At 36.3% G+C, this 22,862-nt stretch overlaps 1 protein-coding gene across 4 annotated transcripts in view; it reads right to left on the bottom strand.

Moving 5' to 3' along the window:
- Positions 1–847: 847 nt before the first annotated feature.
- PARP8 (poly(ADP-ribose) polymerase family member 8) overlaps positions 848–22,862 on the bottom strand; it is a 163,568-nt gene continuing 141,553 nt past the window's right edge. For all 4 annotated transcript variants that reach the window (XM_064480529.1, XM_010974312.3, XM_010974303.3 and 1 more), the window contains 7 exons: positions 22,588–22,700; positions 21,879–21,951; positions 20,637–20,706; positions 17,486–17,559; positions 16,290–16,359; positions 15,352–15,436; positions 848–5,440 (listed from right to left, as the gene is read on the bottom strand). In XM_064480529.1, coding sequence (XP_064336599.1) covers positions 5,338–5,440; positions 15,352–15,436; positions 16,290–16,359; positions 17,486–17,559; positions 20,637–20,706; positions 21,879–21,951; positions 22,588–22,700 — 588 coding nt within the window. In that variant the 3' untranslated portion in view covers positions 848–5,337. The remainder of the gene's footprint in view (positions 5,441–15,351; positions 15,437–16,289; positions 16,360–17,485; positions 17,560–20,636; positions 20,707–21,878; positions 21,952–22,587; positions 22,701–22,862) is intronic.

Raw genomic sequence — 22,862 nt, 5'->3', positions numbered from 1 at the left:
ATGTAGGTGATCTGCTCCTTCCCTGAGTGGTGCTTACACGACTGGTCTTTTCCATTCAACATCACTGGCCTTGTGCTGCTCGTGAACTATTTCAAATGTGTGTGTTTTCCTTTCCCAAGTGGATTGAAGGCTCCTGAGGCCAACACAAAATCTAATACTCCCTTATCCCTTATACTGACTGTCAAGATGCATACTAGACTTTAACAAGTATTTCTAGAGTAAAATCTAGAGTGAAAACAAGTCTAAAAAATACAAGTTTGTTATCTATGGTTTTCAGCTATAAATTTAACATGAGTAAAATGCTATTTTATTTATTATGAGGATATAAACTTAGCTTCTCATAAATATTTACCATTCATGTTTTGAGAGAACCGTACTTAGTTATAGACTACTGTCTTATTCAGTTAATGAAAGGTATTTTATAAAAAGTGGTGCTTTAAAAATCATTTTCCAATTACTAATCAAGTCAGAAATGCTTCGAAAATTCAGGACAGTTCACTTGAAATGCTCCATTTGGTATTATGCTTAGGTGTTTTATAAACAGAGCATACTTACAAAATGTACAAAAATCTTCTGCTTGAATCCTGTATTTCTTGACAGACCCTGAAATTCAAATGGTACTCACATGACCAATTAAACTGATGGCAACTGCTTGGGGAATACTGGCAAGAAGAATTATTTTCTTTTATTCCCTCTTATTTTAAAAGTATTTTTCAGTGAACAGGGCAACCTCATGTTTTAGAGTTTGCTGAAAACTTCAAATATCTAGTCCCCAGAAGCAAGATTTATCACGAGGAGTATCTAAGGCCTAAGCGAGTTTTCAAAATAGTGCCCACATATACCAGACTTGGTGAACAAATTCAGATTTATTGAAAGTAAACATTTACATTGGCTACAATGTTAGAACTATTACAAAGCTGGATAAAAGAGGCTTAAGTAGCAATAGAAAGCAAGTGCAATAAAAAGTGAATAGAGAAAATATTTGGCCTTAGTGATCTTTTGGCAGTATTTACATTATGTACAGATCGTTAAATATTTATAATAACTCGAAGGCACCGAAGGCTAAATAGCAAGTTGCAATACTATTTTGTGCACAAAAGTCAAGAAATGTAATGTAAAGAAGGCTGTATCATTAAAGGAACACAGGCATATCCTGATGTTTACATAAAGGAGTGGCTGCATTTTTTAAAATCCAACTGATACATTAAATACTGGGCAGATTGAAGAAATTATTTTTAGACCATTAAATTATGTTGACTATGTAAATAAGCACTATTTTTTACTGACTTGCTGGTAAATGTGTAATGTAATCTATTCTTCAACACAGCTTTTTCACACTCATGGATATGTTTTGTCTAAAAACTACTTGAAATTCCTTTGAACTACAAAAACTTACCCTAATATATCATAGTGTATACAAAATTACCAAGAAAAATGTACGGGGTAATAATATACATCAAATGTATATATAATCGGACAAAAATTTAGCTGACACTCAATGCCAGAATACTTGAGTATTCAATCTGCCATTCTGGCATAGCAGTTGGGCATCTCAGTTCTTTAATTGCTTACGTTGGGCAAATTCTCTGTGACTTTAAGTGAACGGACATAAAATTGGCCCATGTGGAAAACCAAACCTAAAAGAGAATGAATTAATTTCAAATTTTGCAACTTGAAGCCCCTTCATAAAACCCATTGGGTGATAATTATGTTATTCATCACTGGTGACTGGAATATTTGTATTACTGTATTGTCCAGAGGTAACTGACAATATAGATCCAGCATGGTTCTGACTGAATTATTTGATGACTTCCATTTGTAAAATTTTGTTTGTTCCTTATACTAGAAACCCAATTTATCTTAACAAACAGATGATCATTTGTCTTGAGGTAGTGTAATAATGAAGAATTCAGCAGGACAACAGAATAACATCATAATATTTTAAAAATGTGCTTCAAGTGCCACCGTGAAATCCACATATTTGGATGGTAGACAGTCCAAGGTTGAAGGGCCCTTCATGACATATTAAATCACCACCTGATGAAGTCATCCAGACTTCAACAAGGATGATAAGGTTTTCCTTTGAACTTTCTGAAACCCCATGCCCTAAGGCAAGTTACGGTATTACGGTATAAAGTACTGCTTAAAACTCCTTCAGTGTAAAGATTCATAGACTTTACATATTAAGTTTCCTTTCTTTTAGGGGAAAGGGGAGAATCATTGAGGGATTTCTTTTCTAAACTCTTAAATTTTTCAATGAGAAACATTTGGAGCATTAACAATAGTTTGGCTTAGTTTCTTACATTACACAGGATTTGATAGTAAATTTAAGGATGTGGCACTCATATTTAAAATTTAAATTTGAAGACCACCTTCAAATCCAACATTTGTCTGAGATCTGCTGAGTAACAAAATAAAAATCTTTTCAACATAATGCAATCTAAGGCACCAGAAGTACCTTACATAATGTATTCCATAGCACTAGGTTGTATATATTCTACTGAATACTTTTTTCTCTTCTCGAATACTCAACCATTTTCTTCTCTTATTAAATATATGGACAACGAAAGAGGACAAATTAGTCACAGTGAAATGTTTACAAGATCAGTAATGCAGGGGAAGAGTAGAACTAACAAATTAAGGTCCTTCTTCCCCTACTTCAAGAATGAAAATAAATGACTGTCTTTGCTCAACGGGTTAATATTAAGTAGTAATGGATACACAATTAATAGAACTATGACAAAGCATTAGTGAACAGACGTGAAATGATGATATAAATGCAGTACAATATCATACGTTTAGAATCATCAGGTAAGTCAAATGATATAATCTTAACAGGGTTGACTGAATCAAGGCATAATAATATTTAAACTTATAAATTTTAAGGACCTGCTTGGATTTTGAAAGCATGACTTTTCATTTACTAAAGGTGGGTACTGAAATCAGATTCTTTAGAAATAAAGATAAGCATCAGTATGCTATAATATTCTCAATATCAAAGGCCAATTAAAAGATTGGTTTTACTTACAATATTGGCTTACGAAGGCTTTGACACAATTTTTCAAAACAAACTAAAATCTGTCATTCTGCACTGCAAGAACATTCAGTTAACTACCATGAGAAGACATCTAATTATCATAAAAGATGTCCGTTATCTATAGTATTTAATGGGCACTAAAACTATCAACGACTTTCCTTTCTCTGATAGATGAATCTATTTTTATTCTTAAGTTGGCAGTAGAAATTTGCACTATGGAGTTTTGTCTCCCCTAAACAGTCTCCCTTGAGTCCTCCAAGCTACCCTTCCGGTTAAGATTCTAATACTATATGCCTCCTTACAGATCACTCAACTGTTAAGTAAACTGAGTGGATTAGATCAGTGATTTTTAAATTACGCTTGGAGGCACTAGAGAGAGTTTTTGGAGGTGCCTCAGTGGTTCTAGTGGCCAAACAGGTTGGGTTCCAAAATTTCAGTTTCTAAATTCTGCTATTACATCCTCATATTTATGTCATATATAAATGAATGTCCCCAAAATTAATTTGAAAAAGTAATTTTGTTGCTTAAAACTGTTTTAAAAACACAGTCAAAGGGATCTGGCAGATTTGGGGAGCCTTGGCAGAAAGAAACAAGTAGTCTTCTTGTCCCATGTAAAGTCTTCAAATATCTGGTCACAGAAACTAAATAAGATACTGTATCTTGGCCCTACCACACCTATATTATCCTTCAGTCTGGCCTTGAATTCAGAGGCACAAGTCAAAACAGATCAATGTTATAAGTGGATCCTTTCACAATGATTAATATCCCAACCACTTCAAGTCTATGTTTGCAGAAATAAGTGGCATATCAATTATTTACAATATAAGAAAACAAATGATTAGTAAATACTTCCTAAATAGCAACCCTTAACAATGTGTATGACCTTTATTCTCACCTTTTACACCAAAGGAAATAAACACAAGAATTTATAACATTATACTTGCAAATGAATATACATTTTAATTTTTTCTGTCTGAATAAATTAGAATCAGATATGAGCCTTGATTCAGGGTCTGAAGAGTGGCAGACTTGCTAATTAAACTGCTCTCATGAATGGCCTTATTCCAAAACATCATGTAGGAAAATCAACACTGTCACTTAAAACTTGCAATGACTAAGAACTTTAGGACCTAAAGAAACAGAATGGTTTTGATGAGCACATGACTCTTGAAAGGAGAATGCAGAGAGCTGGTGTTACTGTTCTCTGTAAACTTATTTGTGTTCTTTAAATATAAAAGAAACTTCAAAGTTTGTCTTCTTTCTCAATATGAAAAAAATAAGCATAAATATTAGATGAAAAAATATAAAAATGCTGGTGTGGTATAAATAAATGTAAAAAATGTTCATTATAGGAAATAAAAAATATATATATACTGTATGTTTAAATTCTGAGGCCTTTCTTTTCAACATATGATCATTCGAATACAGATTTAGTCCACCAGGGGTGTCTATGATCCCCAAGTCATAACATTATAACGAACTGAATTTTAACCAAAGGGGAAAATTATTTAAACAAATAGAACACTTGTTTGCAAATATTTTCAGTGAATGAATGGTGGTGAATTTGGCTCATATCTTGGTTTACGTCCAGATTTCCTGCTTACTGAATATTATTTTCTTTTCATTGAATGAGAAAAGAGTTGTGGAGCTGTGCCATCTCTGTTGTTAAAATACATATATGTGTACGTACACACATATATGCATAACCACACATTCTGATGCATGAATCTATAGATATGTATATTACATACTTTTGGGCAAAGCACTGCATCTAAAACCTAGTTGTTTTTGTATAAAGAAAAATAACAGAAGAGGAAACATCCCTCCCCAAAACATTCAAACGTTCATACTGCTAATTATACAGCACATGAGAATGTGCAAATATTATACTTATTGCAAAGGATCTTATAGATTTAGATGCCAATATAAAATGTTCTCAATTCTATTTTGGTGCCCTAAAATGTAGGTATATAATACCAAATTTCCAATTAAAGAGTTTAATATAAAAATATCAGCACAAAACTGTTTTTTCAATCTGTTTATTGTGTGAGCAACCCAAACTTCAGTTTAAGTGCTGTTGTAATTTTATTACTAGATTCCATAACCCTACAATTGATAAATTTTGTACCATTTTAGGTATTTAATGAGATACTTAGAAATACTAAGAAAAAAATCAGTATTCAAAGGGTTAATTTTGTTTATAATAACAATAAATTATTTTTATCATCTTCTTCAGTTCAAAATCCAGCTTTGAACCCGAGGAAGGCTTTCAAATCACGTTAATTTTAAATGGTGGTCCTTTAACCAGTAGCAGTTTGATTACCAATTACTCGAAGGATCTCTTTGTGAATGCCTCCTTCTTGTGTGTTAATATTTGCGTCTCCCACTTGGCCATCCTCATAGCTAAAACACAAAACATAGAAACATAAAACATTCAGAAAGATGAAACATTCAAAAACATCCCCAAAGCATTTAAAACAGCTTAGAAATGCTACCTGATATCTGAAAAATAGTCCAAGGGAATCAAGACCCAAAGACAGTCATTTCCCAGTTGTATTTAATAACGTGCTAGCATTACTAAGCACCGGCTTCTTCTACTCTACATCATGCCCTGATTTGCCCCTTCATTTTTAACTTTAACTTTTTTAACCCTACACAAAACATCGCCTGAGAGGCAGGAAGCACCCCAGTGTCCTTGGCCTTGCAAACATGTCCCCCAGCAGTTGTTACATGAAGCCCACTGAGAAAGAAAATAAAAAGTTCAGGTTTATGTCCCTTAGGTTCTGGACTTCTTAACTCTACTCCTACTTCAATCATTTCCTTATTTGCTGATCAGTGAGACTCTAGAAAAATCACTGCACTTTCTACCATCGCTCCTTTGCCATGCCTGCCTTCTAATTATTATTCTGTTGTAATTAGTGCTGCGTATTTTTTTCTTATCACTGGTTGCTCTATTTAGTCTGACTATAACATAGTTTTATTTATGCCGGCACTTCATATAAGAATGTAAGTCTGCTAAGTTTAGCTAAGCAATAGAAGTGAAAAAATAACATTAAAGGACAGCAATTACTAAGTCCTTTAGAAAGAAATAATTACATTTTAGATGACAATTCATTCCCTCAAATAAACTTACTTGGGCAATAAGAATTTCCCAAGAATGCATTTTTAAACTTCCATGATAATATTCAGAGTAGAATAGATGATGAATTAATTTTACTTTAATAAAAATGACTTCAAGACAGAAGCTTTAGAGAAGTGACAATTACTTCAAAATAGATAACAAGGGGTACAAGCACAGTGTCTCAAAGATTAGTGTGCACCCCTGTCTTTTCCTCACCATACTTAAATTCTCCTGAAATAGCACAATACAGAAAAATGAAACAAGATGACATACAGCAATGAGAACGTAGGTCCTTGCATAATCAACTGCTTAAAAAACTAGTGATAACTGCATTTGCATTAAGTTTAAATTCCTAAGAAATGGCCCAACATTGTCTACTTGGTTAGTTCTTACCCAAACACACACACACACACACACACAAATACACACAAATGTGTATATATAAGGCACCCAATGGTGAAACATTATTGTAAAAAAAAAAAAAAAGTATGGGATATGTGATACAAAGCCCAGTTATAAATATTTTCTCAGGAGACCAAACAGTAAGTGCCATGTTAAGAACCAGAGGACATGTAAAGTGAAATGCTTTAGAATTACGCAGATCTAATCAGATGTTTTGTGGCAAACTGTGTAAAGATATATTTTATTAAGCAAGTAAAATATGTTAGCTTGATTTCTGTAAAAATCTGGTTAGTCACTGTACCAAGGGTAAGGTAAGCCATCCAAAATCCGGAGCCAGGGCTGTGGAAGCAACCTGGCTTGAAGGCTCAGCCCAAAGGAGGTAACTGTGTTTCACCAAGTCAGCTGGGCTAACTCCGCAAGGATGTAGCTTATGGAAAACAAAACAGACCGACAAAAGGAGAATGGAGTAGACACAATAAAAGAACCAGAGTGCCTGGAGAGAAGTGGGAAGAGTGGCAGGTCTTAGAACAGTTTTGGTTCTTGGTGGCTTCCCATTTCAGATGCCGTCCACCATGGATCTCCACCTTAAACTTCCTAACATGTTTGTTCTCTCCATGGCACTTCTGGTACAGTCAACACACTTCCTACGCCCTGTATACTTTGGACACAATGTTGAATAAGATATTCTTGCCTTAACAGATACTATCATCTCTACTCCTTTCAATTTAAAGTTGACTTTGATTAAGAATTGCCTGTAATATATTTTAACTTCTCATTTTTTCCTCAACCCACTGCAATCATTCTTCAGATCCTACTGCTCTACTGAAAAGTACTGACAATGGCTGCCCGTGGCCTTCCGGCTGATGAAGGCAGGAGGCTGTATCCTCTGTGTCTGCGGCACGCGGCACAGCGGATGGCTCTTTTCCTTGAAGCTGTGTCATCTCTTCACTCCGGAGTTGGCCCTTTGCTTCTTAATTCTCAGTCTCATTCATTGCACCCTCTTCCCTGGCCTCCCATTTCAATCCTGGTTTTATCCACAATTCACTTCTCGGTGAGCTCTCTTCTCACGATATGCAGACTCACTCTAGTCTCTCCCATTGTTGTAACTGTCACCCACACGCTGATTCCTAAAACTGCATCTCCACTCCTTACATCTTTCCCTAACTATGATTTTCTTACAGAAGTCACAAAAGTGATCTATTCAAAGCTGCATTTAATTTGCCCCAAGACTGCTCTTTTCTACTCTATCAATACCTCAGTTTGAAATACCACCATCTACTCTCTCTACCAACAAGAAAACTTCAGTCATTCTTGGCTAGCGCATGTTTCCAAATCCAGCAAATCATCAAATTATCTTGCTTCTACTTTCCTAGTTCTCCCCATTTTTGCCTTCTCTCCATCTGATGCCCTTACCATCATTTAGGTCTTCATTATCATTCACCTAAACGAGTGATTTTCAAGTTGCAGGTGGTGTACAGTTAGCATGCTTTGAAATTAATTAGGTTGTCCAGGCTAGCACTTTTCAATGAAATTGGAAGAGAGAAGGACAGGGAGTACTGACTGTACCACACGACGTAAGCCTTGCTCTTTCCCAAGTCACTGTATCAAATGCATTTTTTGTAGTGAGAAACGCTGACCTAGACTATTGCTATGACATTATAACTGATCTATCTCTTCACTTATCCCCCCACCATCCTTCCTATAAGACTGTTCTCTGCCCTGCTAGAGTGATGCAAATGCCCTTCGTTTCACTTGCAGAAAAAAATCCAATGTCCCTGGAGTGGAATAGCTGGGTTCTTCATAATCCAAACCTAAACATCCTCTCCAGTCACGTCCCATCACTGCCCCCTCACTCTCTTTTCCGGTCAAATGGAAGGGTTTGCTGTCGCCAAATATTACACACTCACCAACACTTAAAAAGCGTTCAAAGCTAATGGAGAAGAGAGAACAGAGCGCAAGAGTGAGAGACTGAGATAGAAAGTATTAAGAAAAATGCTTCTTTTTCCATTGTCCGTGAGGGCCACCAGGAAGCACGACAGCTGTGGGCTGAAGGCTAAAATCGGCCAGAGGCATTCAGCTGGCTTCAACTATGAAGACTGTACGATAATAAAGGGAAAACCAACTTCCATTTGCTTTGGTCAGTGGGCAGGGCTTGGATACATGAATGACTAGTGGCATTAGGGCATTTATTACAATATAGCATACAGACTAGAAAGCAATAAAATTAAAAAACAAAAAAAGAAATAGAGCAAGAATGATATCAGTAGGGAAATGATACATCTGACTAGAAAAATGAAGGAAAAATGCAACTATCCAATACAAAAATTACTTCTGTTTCCAGGAATACAAAAAAGATTACTAAAATTTTAATGAAAAATAAATCAATTTACTTAAAAAGCTGTGAGAGAGAAAATAAGACAATAGATGGAATTTAGCTGTCTATCTGGAACTCTCTTGGGTAGGTATATTAGGACATTTCATGGACAAAAATTTGAATCTATTGACAACCTTTATTTTGATTATAGCAGCTGATGATAGCAGCTTTGTGACAGCTTTAAGATTGGTACACATAAATCTGTTTTCTGACTCCCTACATCTGGAACCCAGAAATGATAGCACAGTTTTTCATTAGCAACAGAGGAGAAATTCACTGTGAACTGAATGACACCCAGAACTTCTCCCACGTTCTTGTAAGAAATCTAATGCAGTAAGTGTGGTGTCTACTTTATATAAATCTCTTCATTAAGTTAGAACATTCGGTCTTTTGTCATTGCTTTCATTCAATATGTATTAAGTGTTTCTGCACAAGACGTAAGATCCCCAAACACAGACAGAATTTGCATTTTACTAGGGGAGATAATAGAGTTACGCAAATAACTGTAGGACAGACAAGGCAGCTGATACAAAGAAAGGGCAAGCAAAACTCAGAGTCAAGACAGATGTCATGTCTGACCGGGACATCGGGAAAGGCCCCACGGAAAAGACCATCACACAGTTAAGTCTTGAAAAATTGGCTAAAGGCTGAGCTGGTGAAAAGGTCAAGCATTTGGACTGACTGCGCAAAGGCACAGTAGTGGGGAAAACAACTCCAAGCTGTTTTCAAGAAACAGACTGGATAATAATTTAATTCAATCAGTGGTTCGTGCATGTAACTGAAGTAAAATGGGCTCTATGTTGCAGAATGCCATCTTTTTATCTGTCATTAACTACCAGCCTTTACGAGCAAGGAATAATCAAAACTCTGCTTTTTGAAAATTAATTTGGTATAGACAGTATGATCTTAAAATTTTATATGCACAGAAGTGCAGGCTACACACCAAAGATTAAGTGTAGTTAACTCTAAGTGGAGATATGATGGGTCATGATTGTTTCCCTTTTGGCTTACCTTTTTAAAAAAGTTTACTTTATTGTCTGTTTGTTTTAATGGAGGTACTGGGGATTCAATCCAGGACTTCTAAAAAAAAGATTTAGCTAACTAAGCATGGGCTCTACCATTTAGCTATACCCAGCCTCCTTTTTTGGCTTACTTTTGATTTCAGTCTCTGTGCACTGAACAGGTAATAATGTAGTATTAGTGTAATAATGGTAATATTTTTAAATTCTGACATTGTACAAAATAGATTATGAGCAATGAAGAAATCAGAAGCATGGAGAATACTGAGGAATCTTTTGGTGTCTTCTAGGGGAGAGAATGAAACACACAGAAACAAAGGTATTTATAGAAGAAGACTGTGAAAAGATGTACTTGGAGCTGATGACTCCAGTGAGCACAGAAAAACAAACTGGAAACTACAGTTCAGGTTTCAAGTCTCTTTGAAGTGTGAAATGACTGCATAAGTTGAGGAAGCTGAGAAGTTGGTTAGCAGATTTAGCAATAATGGGTTCCATTTTGTGCATAATGATTTTTGGGTACTAGTGGACTTTTCGGGAAGAAACATCCAGCAAGCAGTTATAATATGAACATTTCATTCATTCCTACGTATCTGCCAACCTCTATGCAAACACAAGTGACCCACATAGTCCTCGACCTCGAGAGGTATACAGAGTAATGGAGAAGACCATACATTAAAAAAAAAGAATAACCCAATAATAAAAACATGCCCAGGGTATTATATAGCAACAAAAAGGAGCAGCAAAAAGGCACCAAGAGAATTTTCTGGGAGAAGGGAAGGCATATACTAATATTTAAACGAGGCGCGGGGGTTAGATAAACAAGTATGAGGGAAGAGAATGAAAGAGACAACCCCAGCCTAGAGGAGGAAGGAACGAACAAAAGCATGAAGTGTGGAAACCCCAGCACACAGTTCAGGTCGTGAGGCGTAACTCCCCAGGGTGAGGGATGCTGGGCAGAGAAAAATGGCAGATGGGGACTGAATCTCCTCGACCTTCAACGCAGTGGTACAGAAGGAAGAACACAGCACCGAGGAGGCAGCTGGTTCCCTTTGTAAAGGAACCTGGACTTCATCTTATAAATAGTAAGCAGCTACCAAAGAGTTTTAAGCAGGGGAATGATGTGGCAGTTTCAATCTTGGAAAGAGATCTGGGCTAGAAACAGAGAAATTGAATTTATTACAGACTGGGGATAAAGCAAAGTTCCCTGATCGTATCAGCCTGATGTCACACAGCTTATGTCACTGAGCCATGACTGAATGTTCTGTCTTCTAACCTCATAAATAAGCTGTCTTCTCGCTGTGTTCTCATTCAAACACTGTGTATCTTTTGGAAAATGACAATGCAAGACATCTCTTATTTCACATAATGGCCATTATACAGTCCTTATTTTAAACATTTTTCTTGTAGCTACCTCTTTAGATATATTTCAAACTTTGACCTGAAATAAAAAACATACATTTTCTTCTATAAATTAAAAAAAAAACCCATACATATTCCAAAATATTTTCCTTTTTGCCATTTTTTGGTTCTTCAGTAAAAATTTACTGACAAGAAACTGTGCATCGGGTACCGATGAGCTGATGCAGGGCACAAAGGACAGTAAAAAAACAAGCGTAAGGGTCCACCCTTAAGTTCACAGCCCTGTGCAAGAGTCGGATACAATGAATGAACTGAATTTTAAATGGAAGTTCTGCACTGAGCTGTAGGAAGAGATTAATTTTGATTAGGAGCTTCGCAGAATAGGTGGTATTTGAACTTTACCTGCAAAGATAAAATAGGCTTTGGATAGGAATTCCTGAAGTTTATTTAGCACTGAGATCTGCTTGACTCAAGAACCTAAAAATACCCCATGTATCTCATCTACAAATGGTCTGTTTTATGTGGTCCTTCCTGCTCTCAAATTTCTGAACTTCTTGAAATATTTTGAGAAATAGGAGGGGGTACATATACCTTAAATCTATGTAACAGAGAAAATATGGAAATGATTGATTTGTGGATCTGCCTGCTCTAAACAAAAGAACCACTGAAGTGTTAAACATGTAGGTGGTAACATCAAATTGGTGGGATACGAAAACCTGGTAGTTCTTAACCTTTCCTTGGTCCAAAACAGTGGAGGGAGAAGACATACCCCCACTTCTATGGCAGCGGTGGGGGGGCAGTGCAGCATGGGGTGCCCATGGCACTAGACGACACCTGTTTGTTCAGCCAAATCATCTCTTACCTTCTCTTGGATTTTATTATTTAGTCCTAATTATGGAAAAAACCCATGGCAAGTTTTCCTTTCTAGCTTTAAAATCCCATGCACTGTGAAATTAACATTTCCGTTGTACGTGACTAGAGCACTATCTGTCTGTTTGGTTTTCACATCCCGTGGTTAAGCCCACCTTCTGGCCCTTTTAAAACATCTGCCTTATTTCTACATACTGACCTTAATGTCTTTGTACACACGTGTCTCGAGGTCAGCAATGAAATCAAGCTTTAGCAGTAATTCCTAGACACTCAAACTTGGCTGGGATCTGTTCTTAACATCTGAATTATGACAGTTTGCCTAAAGCACTTATATTTGATTTTTAGAATTTTCCAACAAAAATTTTTAAAACTTCTTATTTTCTTTTTTCTTCTAACAAACATCTTCCTTTAAATTTTAGTTTTAATTTTTTTCTGATACTCTGTTCCCTAAAATTCCTCTCATTCCCTGTTATTATTTACTTGTTGGAAAGAATGTAATTAGGATATTAAATGACTATTTATTATCTCCTTCATTATGGAAATCAGATTTGCACAGAACTTATTATAATTCTTAATATTTTCACTTAGTAACAGATAAAAAAAGAGCCCTCACTAATTTATATCCTAGTCTTGAGGCAAAGCATGTGTAACATTAGAGATCACATATTGTATAAAAATAAATAAATAAATAGATCGAGAACAGAAGTTGAGTTTCTATCTAATGATGGTATATTTGTGATAACTCACTTCTTTCTCATCAACTTATTCTTTTCCTAGATGTCACCCCCACTAGGGAGGCAAGAACTCTGTGATTGTATCTAAATAAAGAAAGAAACTGATAGTTGTAATTAGAATGTACATTAATTAGTGAATGGATTCTCCTTTTGATGTATTTTGAATCTTATCAATTGTCCTTAATTAGTTCCTTCTCTCCTGACGGAGTAGACAAAAATGATGAAGTCTCATTTGTGTTTATAAAAAAAAAGAAAATCATTCTCTTAACAAAATTTTTTTCCTTTGCATTGTTTGGAGAGCATCTGAATGTATTGAAAGTGTTTTCTTCTCTTTTCTTCAGATGGTCCTTCCTCACTTTTTTCTTATGAAATACAGAAATCCTTCTCTCCAGCCGACACACACAAACCCACACCCACACATCTATCGCTACTGATTCAGTTTGCATGTAATTTATGTAAATCTGCAAAGAAATAATACTAGAAACGTTTACTGCCTACTTCCATATCTAAAGTTGTTTATTTAGCTCAACAAATTTGAATTTTAGCGAGACGCTAAAAGGTATAGGTTAACTAATTAACGTCAGGTTAAGGAAAGGAATTTGGGGTAATTTTTTTGGTCAAAATCTCCAGGTCACTCAATGAAATAACTGTGGTTGGAAGTGGTTTTTGGAAGGCTGACCTTCTAACCATGGATAATAGTCAAGATCAGTCAAGAAAGAAGAGAAAAAATATTCAGTGAGTGCCTTTCAGTGGAGACCTGTACTGTGCTAACTTACTCCGAATCATAACCTTAAGCAGCAGCGTGAAGACAGCTTTCCTAGGAGCCCCAGGAGCTCCAATGCTCCCTCCTCTACCTTGCCTTCTGCCCCAGGAGGCTGACTCACGTGGACTCAGTCAATATGCTCCCTTGCCCTCTAGTTTATGGTAGAGTTTGGCCAATGGGGAATCCCAGCAGGGCAGTGGCAGGAGGTCAAGGTTTTGTTTGGTTCCAGCCCCACAAGGGCACCTCGGGCTGCTTAACCCCTGAACTGAAGGCCATGACTCCTTTCAAAGCCACTGAACTAGAAACGGCTCTCCTGCCAGGTTCTGTTGGCTGCTTCCTGTTCTTATTTTTCTGGACCTTAGGATGTGCATCAGTTCTGGTGCGACCAGGCCCAAGTTACTACACTAGACCTGTGATTTCCCTATAACCACACTTCTGTAAGTTATCTAACTGCGGACGACAGAAGTTATGTTCCTCATGGGCCAGTGGCTTCCTGTTGGGATTCTGACTGACACAAGTATACTGTCCTACTGTCTCTGCGGATGATGCTATATGATCTACTGATGAAGCTTAGAGAGGTTGTGCAGCTTGGCCAATGTCACCTAATAACTGGTCAGCCTGGAAACAAATTGTCTGATCAAAAGCAGGGGGGCTCTTTCCACTATACCCATTGCTGCCTCACCATTAAGAATGAAATCTATAGATATGTATACATCTCATACTATATATTCTATGTATTAGTATGTATCATAAACACAAAAGATACACAAATACATAACATATAAATCTGTGTTGTAAGAAAGTCAGTTTTCAGACCATCCAAAAGAAAACCAGGCAGTTCATAAAATTTTCATTGTGAACAGTCTGTCACAAGCTAAGAGATCAAATGCTGCAGGTGTAGCATGCTACAGCTACGCTGTATTTTGAACTAATCATGATATAGTCATTTTGACATGGCTTATAAAACAAGCCAGTGCATTTCTCCAGCTTCTTTTCAGAAAATGATGTAAAAGTACAAAACAGATATATTCAACTCTTCCCTGAGGTCTTTTCTGTGATACAATCATGGATGAGGAAGAAACAGGTATGGGAAAAGGCTGAGAGTTAGGCAAGGAGGGGTGAAAATCACACAGGTCTACTGCACTGATTTGTTTAAGGATGAAAAATAATGTTATTGTATTTTAATGCAGCTCTTATGCTAGAGCAGTGTCAAAAAATCCACGTTAACATGCCCTGCATTGCTAGCCTACATTATATGGAATGCAGATCAACTTCTCATAGGACTAAGACTTTCTCATTATTGTTGTCCTCATTCTCAGTTCTAGTATTTTTTAAATATACAAAGAATATGTGTCTATTTATGTGTATATATCTAGCTAGATACATGTAAGACCTGTATGTATGTATATATACACTTATATACACATGTGTACATACATACACACAGACAGTGGTTAAAGACACCATGTTTTTCTTCAGTTCTTCTAAGTTAAAAGCAATTAAACATCGCTGTTTTTCATAGCTTCTTAAAATAAAACAAAAGCGTTCAGTTGATAAGAAAATACCCGTCTGTTAATATATCAGCAGCTAAGGGGACCAAATAATAATGTAGTGACTACTACCTCATTTATGGAGGAGACAGTACTGTACAAATTTAAGCCTTTATACTTACACAAAAAAGAATCGGGTGCAGACATGATCAGTATTTGGGACGACCCATATCTCTCCATGTTTGTGCAGGTCAGGTGAGGTGATCACTGTAAGTGGAAGATAAAATTACAGAACTATTTTATTTGAAGTTACTTCTCTTAAAAATCTAAAAGCAAAAATACATGCATAAATTAACATAAGAAAAATGTTTAACCTTACTATAAACTATCAAGAAATTTAAATAAAACTAGTGAAATGCCAAGCAACAGTTTGACATTTGGAACGCGATTAGCATAACAGTAGGAAGGAAGTCTCTTGCATGTTATGACAGCAAATAGGTCCTGACTTGGGAACCATGTAGAACGCAACTTAGCTCCTCTGTAACTATCACTTTGAAAACTTAAAAGACAGTTAACAGTGGCTACTGAAACTCCGAACACAAAAAGAAAAAAATAAATTTTTAGCCAAAGTCAAATTTTAAAGCAAGAACAAAGGAAAGTATATGACCTTGCAAATCGTCTATCAATTTTCTGTCCTACATTCAGAATAGAAGAATAACTTCAGTGTAGGAACAAGAAAGGCCTATTGGGTTATCTTCTCAGCACCTGGTTCATCTCTCAGATTTTTCATGGTATTGTATGTCCAGAAACCAATGCAAAGAAGAAGGGGGCATACTGACAAGAGAGATAAGCAATCCTTGATCAGAAAGAGATAAGTACCATTCTGAAATATCTGCCAAGAATAAAATACAGCACTGTTTGAATTCCTGCCAATTCTGCTCTTTGGTTTTAACCTTTATGATCTCTGCTGCATCCACTTTCCATTTGTGCCCTTAGAGATGGTCAAAAGGAATAAGGCTTGCACTAGTCCATCATGAAAATTCTGTAAATATACTGAAATTCTTAAATACAGATAAGATACAGAATTAGTGCCACGTGGTTTATAAAACTTTCAACTTACCTTCACATAAGGCTATGCATTTTAAATTACGGCTTTGCAGGAATTGGGATTGCTGTCCTTTTTTCTGTGACTAAATTCCAAAAGAATTTAAACATTAGAGCAAAAATGGGACAGTCACTCAAGTGAAAAAAAATGATCATCATTAAAAAATAATAGTCACCAAGATAGCTCCAGAGTTTTAAAAAAGGCCTATCTAGACTAGCAGCAATATCCTTGAATTCTCTCTTAATGCCAAGCTATATTTTTTATATCACTTAATTCTGTACATAATTATAATTAAATCACTCTCAAGAAAAGTGAATTAAAAAAATGCTAAATTAAGGCTCAACAGCGTCACCACACAGAATTAGAACTCAAATTTATTTTTACTGGAAGCCTAGCATCTTTATTTCAAGGGAAACAAAATTAAAGCTGCATGATCTTTTCAAACATTAAAATCAATTATTCCACATCATCTAACTATCCAAAACCAACCCATTTTTATAGTATCGTTAAGGTACAGAAGTTTCAGAAACATCTCATGTAGAAAATCTGGAGGTTTTGTTTTTGAATATTCGATTAACTATACTGGTTTTTAAAAAAAAAATAAAGTCACATTATTTATCAAGTGGAATTTGTCCAGAATGCTTGTTTTCTCTGAAACAGCAAGGGATTTGTGTCTGCTCTTCTCTATGCCTGGAATGATCTTTCTCCCTGAGAGCCATATGGCTTGGGCACTCAGTACTGACAGGTCTTTACTCAGACAGAACCTTCCCAGAGCATGCTTTTCTGACCACCCCATTTAACATTCCTTCTAGTTCTATGTCCCATTCCACAGCATTCAATATCCCTTTTCCCTGATTTTTCCCCATAAGATTTACTAGCACCCAGCATTCTATCTAAATCTGTATTTAATGTATTTACATCCACTGAGTAGAATGTCGGCTCCAAGAGGATTTGTCTGTTTTTGATGACCACTGTAGCCCAATGCCTAGGAGATGTCTAGCATTACAGTAGGAGCTCAAGAAATACTTGAGTATTTACTGAATAAAGGCATTTGGGTTATTACATTTTAGGGTGAGTTTCATTCCTGTGTGAGTAATGACCACTTAAAATAATTCTGCAGACTTAAAAAGCCTGAGTATTTATTGAAATCCTGCTGGCTAAAGGAGCTAGAGTTCACTCATCAGAAGCAGTCACTCGAGTCACTACGACACCTGGGATGTGTTGCTGCTTTTACTGCTTGAAGCCGGCTCATCCTTGGCTGACACCTTCTGCTTCTTGTTCATCCCTAAAAACACCAGCAAAGAGTAATTTAGGAACAAAACTGTATGATGCGGCTTAAAATATAATCCATCTACACTGCAAAGTTCTACTTTAGGCAAAGGCTTGGCAGCCTCAGGCCAGTCACAGGGGGCTCCTGAAGGAGCAGCCGCTGTGCTCCCAGCCCAGGGACGGAGGAGCGGGTAGTGGGAAGTCAGTGGGTTCTGGAAGTCCTGGTCCAGCTACAAAGGAGAAAATTCAGTTGGTTGTTCTTTGCATTGAAAAGGTAGGACATTCTCTATCATTCTAAGTGAAGTAAGTCAAAAAGAGAAAGAAAAATACCATATGAGATCGCTTATATGTGGAATCTCACATAATACAAAACAGAAACCTAATCCAAAACAGAAACAAGACTCATAGACATAGAATACAAACCTGTGGTTGCCAAGGGGGCGGGGGGTGGGAAGGGACAGACTGGGAGCTCAAAATTTGTAGATACTGACAGGCATATGCAGAATAGATAAACAAGATTATACTGTATAGCACAGGGAAATATATACAAGATCTTGCGGTAGCTCACAGCAAAAAAAAAATGTGACAGTGAATATATGTATGTTCATGTATAACTGAAAAATTGTGCTCTACATTGGAATCTGACACAACATTGTAAAATGACTATAACTCAATAAAAACTGTTAAAAAATAAAAAAGATAGGACATTCTCTTACATAAAACTGATAATACTTAGAAAATTCTCACAACTTGATTTTAAAAGGCTTTTCAGGACCTAAATTTCTTTCTTACTGCTCGTGAGTGAAGAGAATAAGGGGTGGGAAATATGAACAATATCCGAAAAATATATTTATACTGCTATTTAACTTCATGAACCGTTGATGTATATGCAATTCCTGTAGAATTCACTATTCCTCCAAGGATGGAAAACTATGTAAGTCCTTTTGGCTATGATACTCACAAGTCTTACCTTACTCTGTTAATGCCATGATTTTTTACTGTAAATTACTATACACAAAATAGAACTAAAATTCATATCTGTTTTAGATTAGGTAGATATGTAGCTATATTTTATTTTTAATGTTCATTTACTATCCTGAAGTTGAAAAGTGTGCTTATTTCCTGCTGTTTCAATAATAGGTTTAATAGGAATGGGCAAAACCGACGGACCAAACTGCAAATGCTGTGGATGTAACCGTCCTCTAAGTCAGTCATTCCCCGGAAGGTGCCGACGTGGGTGGGGGCAAGTTGGGGAAGACCTAGGGTTCAGAGGCACAGTTCTGAGAAAAGGCTGCTGTCTGCAGGGAGGCTGTATGTTTTGCTCTCTATCTCCTAAACTTGCAGCTCTCAACACCAAGTATAACACTACTTCATCTTACTGCAGGGGTTCTTACATTTTTTTTCCCGGATCAAGGACACTTAAAAAATCGGAAGAAAGCTATAGACTCTCTTCCTAGACAAATGAACATTCACACAGGCAAATTTTACACTCTTCTGTCACCCCCACAAACCCTTCCGTGGACCCATCTGAAGAGTCTGTACACCAACCAGTACAAGAAGAAGAAAATCACATACTTGAAGACTTGCTGTGTTTTCCATCTCTCTGCTGAGGCTGTATTTATTTATTCAAACAGATTTTATGTTGGTTTTTTATTGTATTCTATTTTAATAAGATTTAGAGTCTGATTTTAATTGTCTTCTCCATTGAACTATGTTATTTTTTTCCTATACTATCTTACTCTTCTGGTATTTACTTTCTTAGTGTTATCTTGGCATATTGTATTTTTAAAGGTTGCTGCAACAGTATTTCTCAACACATAAGCTTTTCTACAATGTGACTCTGCCACTTTTACATCAGGAGATGGAGTCTAATTGCCCAGCCCTTGAATGTGGAGGGCTTGTGACTGCTTTGACCAATAATGATCATGGGAAGTGGCACCACGTGACATCCGAGGGTGGCTCAGAACAGGCATACGGGGTCCACCTAGGGCTCTTAGGACACGTGCTCTGGGGAAGACTGACACGGAACACTGGGAAACCACTTGCTGTGGCTGAGAGAGCATGCACTTGGGCAGAGTAATTAAGTCAGGTGAGTCTGGTTACTGTTCCCTTAGTGATCAGCCCTAAGTACCCTCTTCTAGAATCTAAGGATCTTAAGACTCACCATCCAGGCACCATGTGAACGACATCTGCTGAAGTTGTCAAGTGGGCTCATATCACCACACACACAAGCACATGAGTAAAACCAACTACATATTCAGGTACGTGAATATAAAAGCATTTAAAAATCTGAAGGGAAATACACTAAACACCGCGGTTGTAGGAAAATTTTTCTTTTGTTATTTTATATAATTCTATGTAGTTTCAACCTCTTTACAGTGGGCATAATAACTTTATATTTAAACAGAGTAAGTTACTTTTCTAAAAAAAATTACACTGATCATTGCGATATTCCAAACATTTTTAAAGTGCAAAGAAAAAAAACACCCAAAATTGTACTACCTAAGGATTACAAATGATAACAATTTGGTCATCATTCTTTAAGTATTTTTTATTCCTCCTCAGTACATGCTTTCGACTTACTCCAAAATATTTTTTCAAACAATCTCACCAAAATATTAACAAGAAGTTCAATAAGTAGGACGGTTTTGAGGCTGTTTTTCTAATCCTAAGTATTGCTTAAAACTTTTTTATGGAATATATAATCATTCAAAGACAAGAAGTCAGCATGATACAGACTAACACCCAATGAGAGAAGATTAATTTGTATGTATAGTTTTCATTGCTCTACATAATGCTTTGCACATGCTATACTATCAACATTTACTGCAGACGGAATAAATGCAGAAACTACTGAAACAAAAATTAATTTTGAAACTGACAAAACATATATTCCATCTTACATATGAGGGAAAGTATTATAAATTCATCTTGACATGTAATCTTTGTTTTCACTTCTGACATTTATCAAATGAACTTAACACAGATGTATCAAATAAGCTTCATTCACTTGATAAAAGACTGTGTCTGGAATACACAACAACAACAAAAGAAACTGTTACATATGAGGTTAGAAATGAAACACAAGCTTACCTGAGTAACCAAATGATATGCTTGACATTGGACTAAGATAGATCCCACTTCCATACATCGCACCGTGGAGCTAAGATGCAAAGAGGTGGGAGAGGAAGTGGTCAGTTGATGGTTTCAAATGTTTATAATTCCACAAAAGAAGGCCATCAGTCTCATTAGCTCTTAGAAATGATAACGTCCTTATTCCATGGTCTAATTTGAAAAGAGTACTAATATCCTTCCTTGAAATTGAGAGTGTACTGATATATGGAAAATGACAGCCAGAGAAAAAATCCTTGATACAAGTTTTCCTTCCTACCGATGACAGTCACTTAATATACAGTACTGTAGTAGGCTTTTACGTTAATGACTCTAAAATACTGGAAACAAAACAGGTAGAAACACATGCGACAGAAAGCTGATCAGGACTCTCACCTGCTAGGATATCAACAAAGTATCCTTTCCAGATTTCATGATACAGCACTGTCACCCAATTCTTACCCTCCTCTAGATTTTTCAAGTTACAGAGAGTTTCATTAATTGAAACTACTCAGAACAATTAAAATTCTTATTAACTCCATGTTCCAGGGCCCTTGCACCTTATTCAGTATGAACTGAATATTAAGCCAACAAATGTGTATTTATGGGCATTTATATTTAATTGTATCACCCCAATTGTCATTAGCTTGTGGAATCTTGCACAGGTGACTGGGTTGAAGATCTCATTTCCTGACATCCTTCCATCAGCAGATGAAAATCAGCTGCATGAGGAGGAGGTGGGATGCTGGCGATGAAAGGCGTAAATAAAGACAAGGACCACACCCATGACATCCTGCCCAAGTGCCGTCCTGGCGGCTGAAAAACAGCTGGCTGAAGGCTCTTTGGAGTCCAATCTCCACTTTGCTTCTTCTTAGTCCTACCTTTTCTTCCGTTCAAGTATTCGCACTGAGGCAGTGCTCAAGTGTTAGATTAGCAGAGAATTTGTGTATGGTTTTACTTTTCGATTGATAATTTTTTTCTACTTAAGGTCAAATAGTGATTTTACTATTTTCTCATAAGACAACTCAATTTTCTTTTTCTTTTCATCTTTATATTTTGCACAGATCAATTCTGCTTCACTTATTTTGTGAAAATTACTTCTGCCTAATTTTTTAAAGCCCACATGCTTCCCTTTTTGCAAGTAAAAACATAACAACAGGACTGCTTACCGAACTCCAACACTGAAGAATAATGAGGTCTCGTTAAAGCATTCAGAAAATTTACCTGCAGTCGTGTATTAGAAGCAACAACCAGACCATTTCTCAGGATGGAGTGCCAGTTTTCAATGTGTGAGCCACTAAAACGCAGAGGAGGGGAAGGAAAAAGCAAAAAAAAAAAAAACAAAAAAACAATGACCTTTTAAAAAATTTTTTTAAAATTGAAGAATAGTTGATTTACAATGCTGTGTTAGTTTCTGGTGTATAGCAAAGTGATTCAGTTATATATATATATATATACACACACACACATACACAAACACACACACACATATATATATATATATATATTCTTTCTCAGATTCTTTTCCATTATAGGTTATTACAAGGTATAGAATATAGTTCCCTGTGTTATACAGTAGAACCTTGTTGTTTATTTATTTTATATACGGTAGTTTGTATCTGCTAATCCCAAACTCCTAATTATCCCTCCCTCTCCTTTCTCCTTTGGTAACATGAGTTTGTTTTCTATGTCTGTGAGTCTGTTTCTGTTTTGTAAATGAGTTAAAAAAAAATAATCAAAGATCTTTTAATGTGGTCACAATATAACAAGTCATGGTGCCTTCTCAGAGTTCTCCTTCCCAGTGAAGTGTCATACAGTGGACTAGCCAGTGCCGACAAACTACTAAAAGGATGTCTTCTTCCTCATACATTTCCAAAACACTGAGTGGGGGACACAGTAACGGGGACCCCCCTCAACAGTAAGCCATACTCACTGAAATGCAAAGGTGCTTCCAAAGAGTTTTTTAGCAGCTCTAAAATTGGATTCTTTGGCTGGTGGACTGCTGAGAAGAAGGAACTGATGTGGAGTGTGCATAAACTTCAGTTGCTGCCATTTAAAATAACGACACAGGAAAATATGTCAAATTTAACTTATAATCAGGCTAATGATAATTTCAAATTTTACTGGTTTAGGAATTATCTAGTTTCAAACCATAATAATTCACATTAACAGGATCATTCATTAAAAAAAAAACTTCTGCATAAATGA

This window comes from Camelus dromedarius, chromosome 3, assembly GCF_036321535.1.
Source record: "Camelus dromedarius isolate mCamDro1 chromosome 3, mCamDro1.pat, whole genome shotgun sequence".
In the NCBI taxonomy this organism is placed as follows: Eukaryota; Metazoa; Chordata; class Mammalia; order Artiodactyla; family Camelidae; genus Camelus; species Camelus dromedarius.
This window is presented reverse-complemented; position numbering and strand designations above follow the sequence as displayed.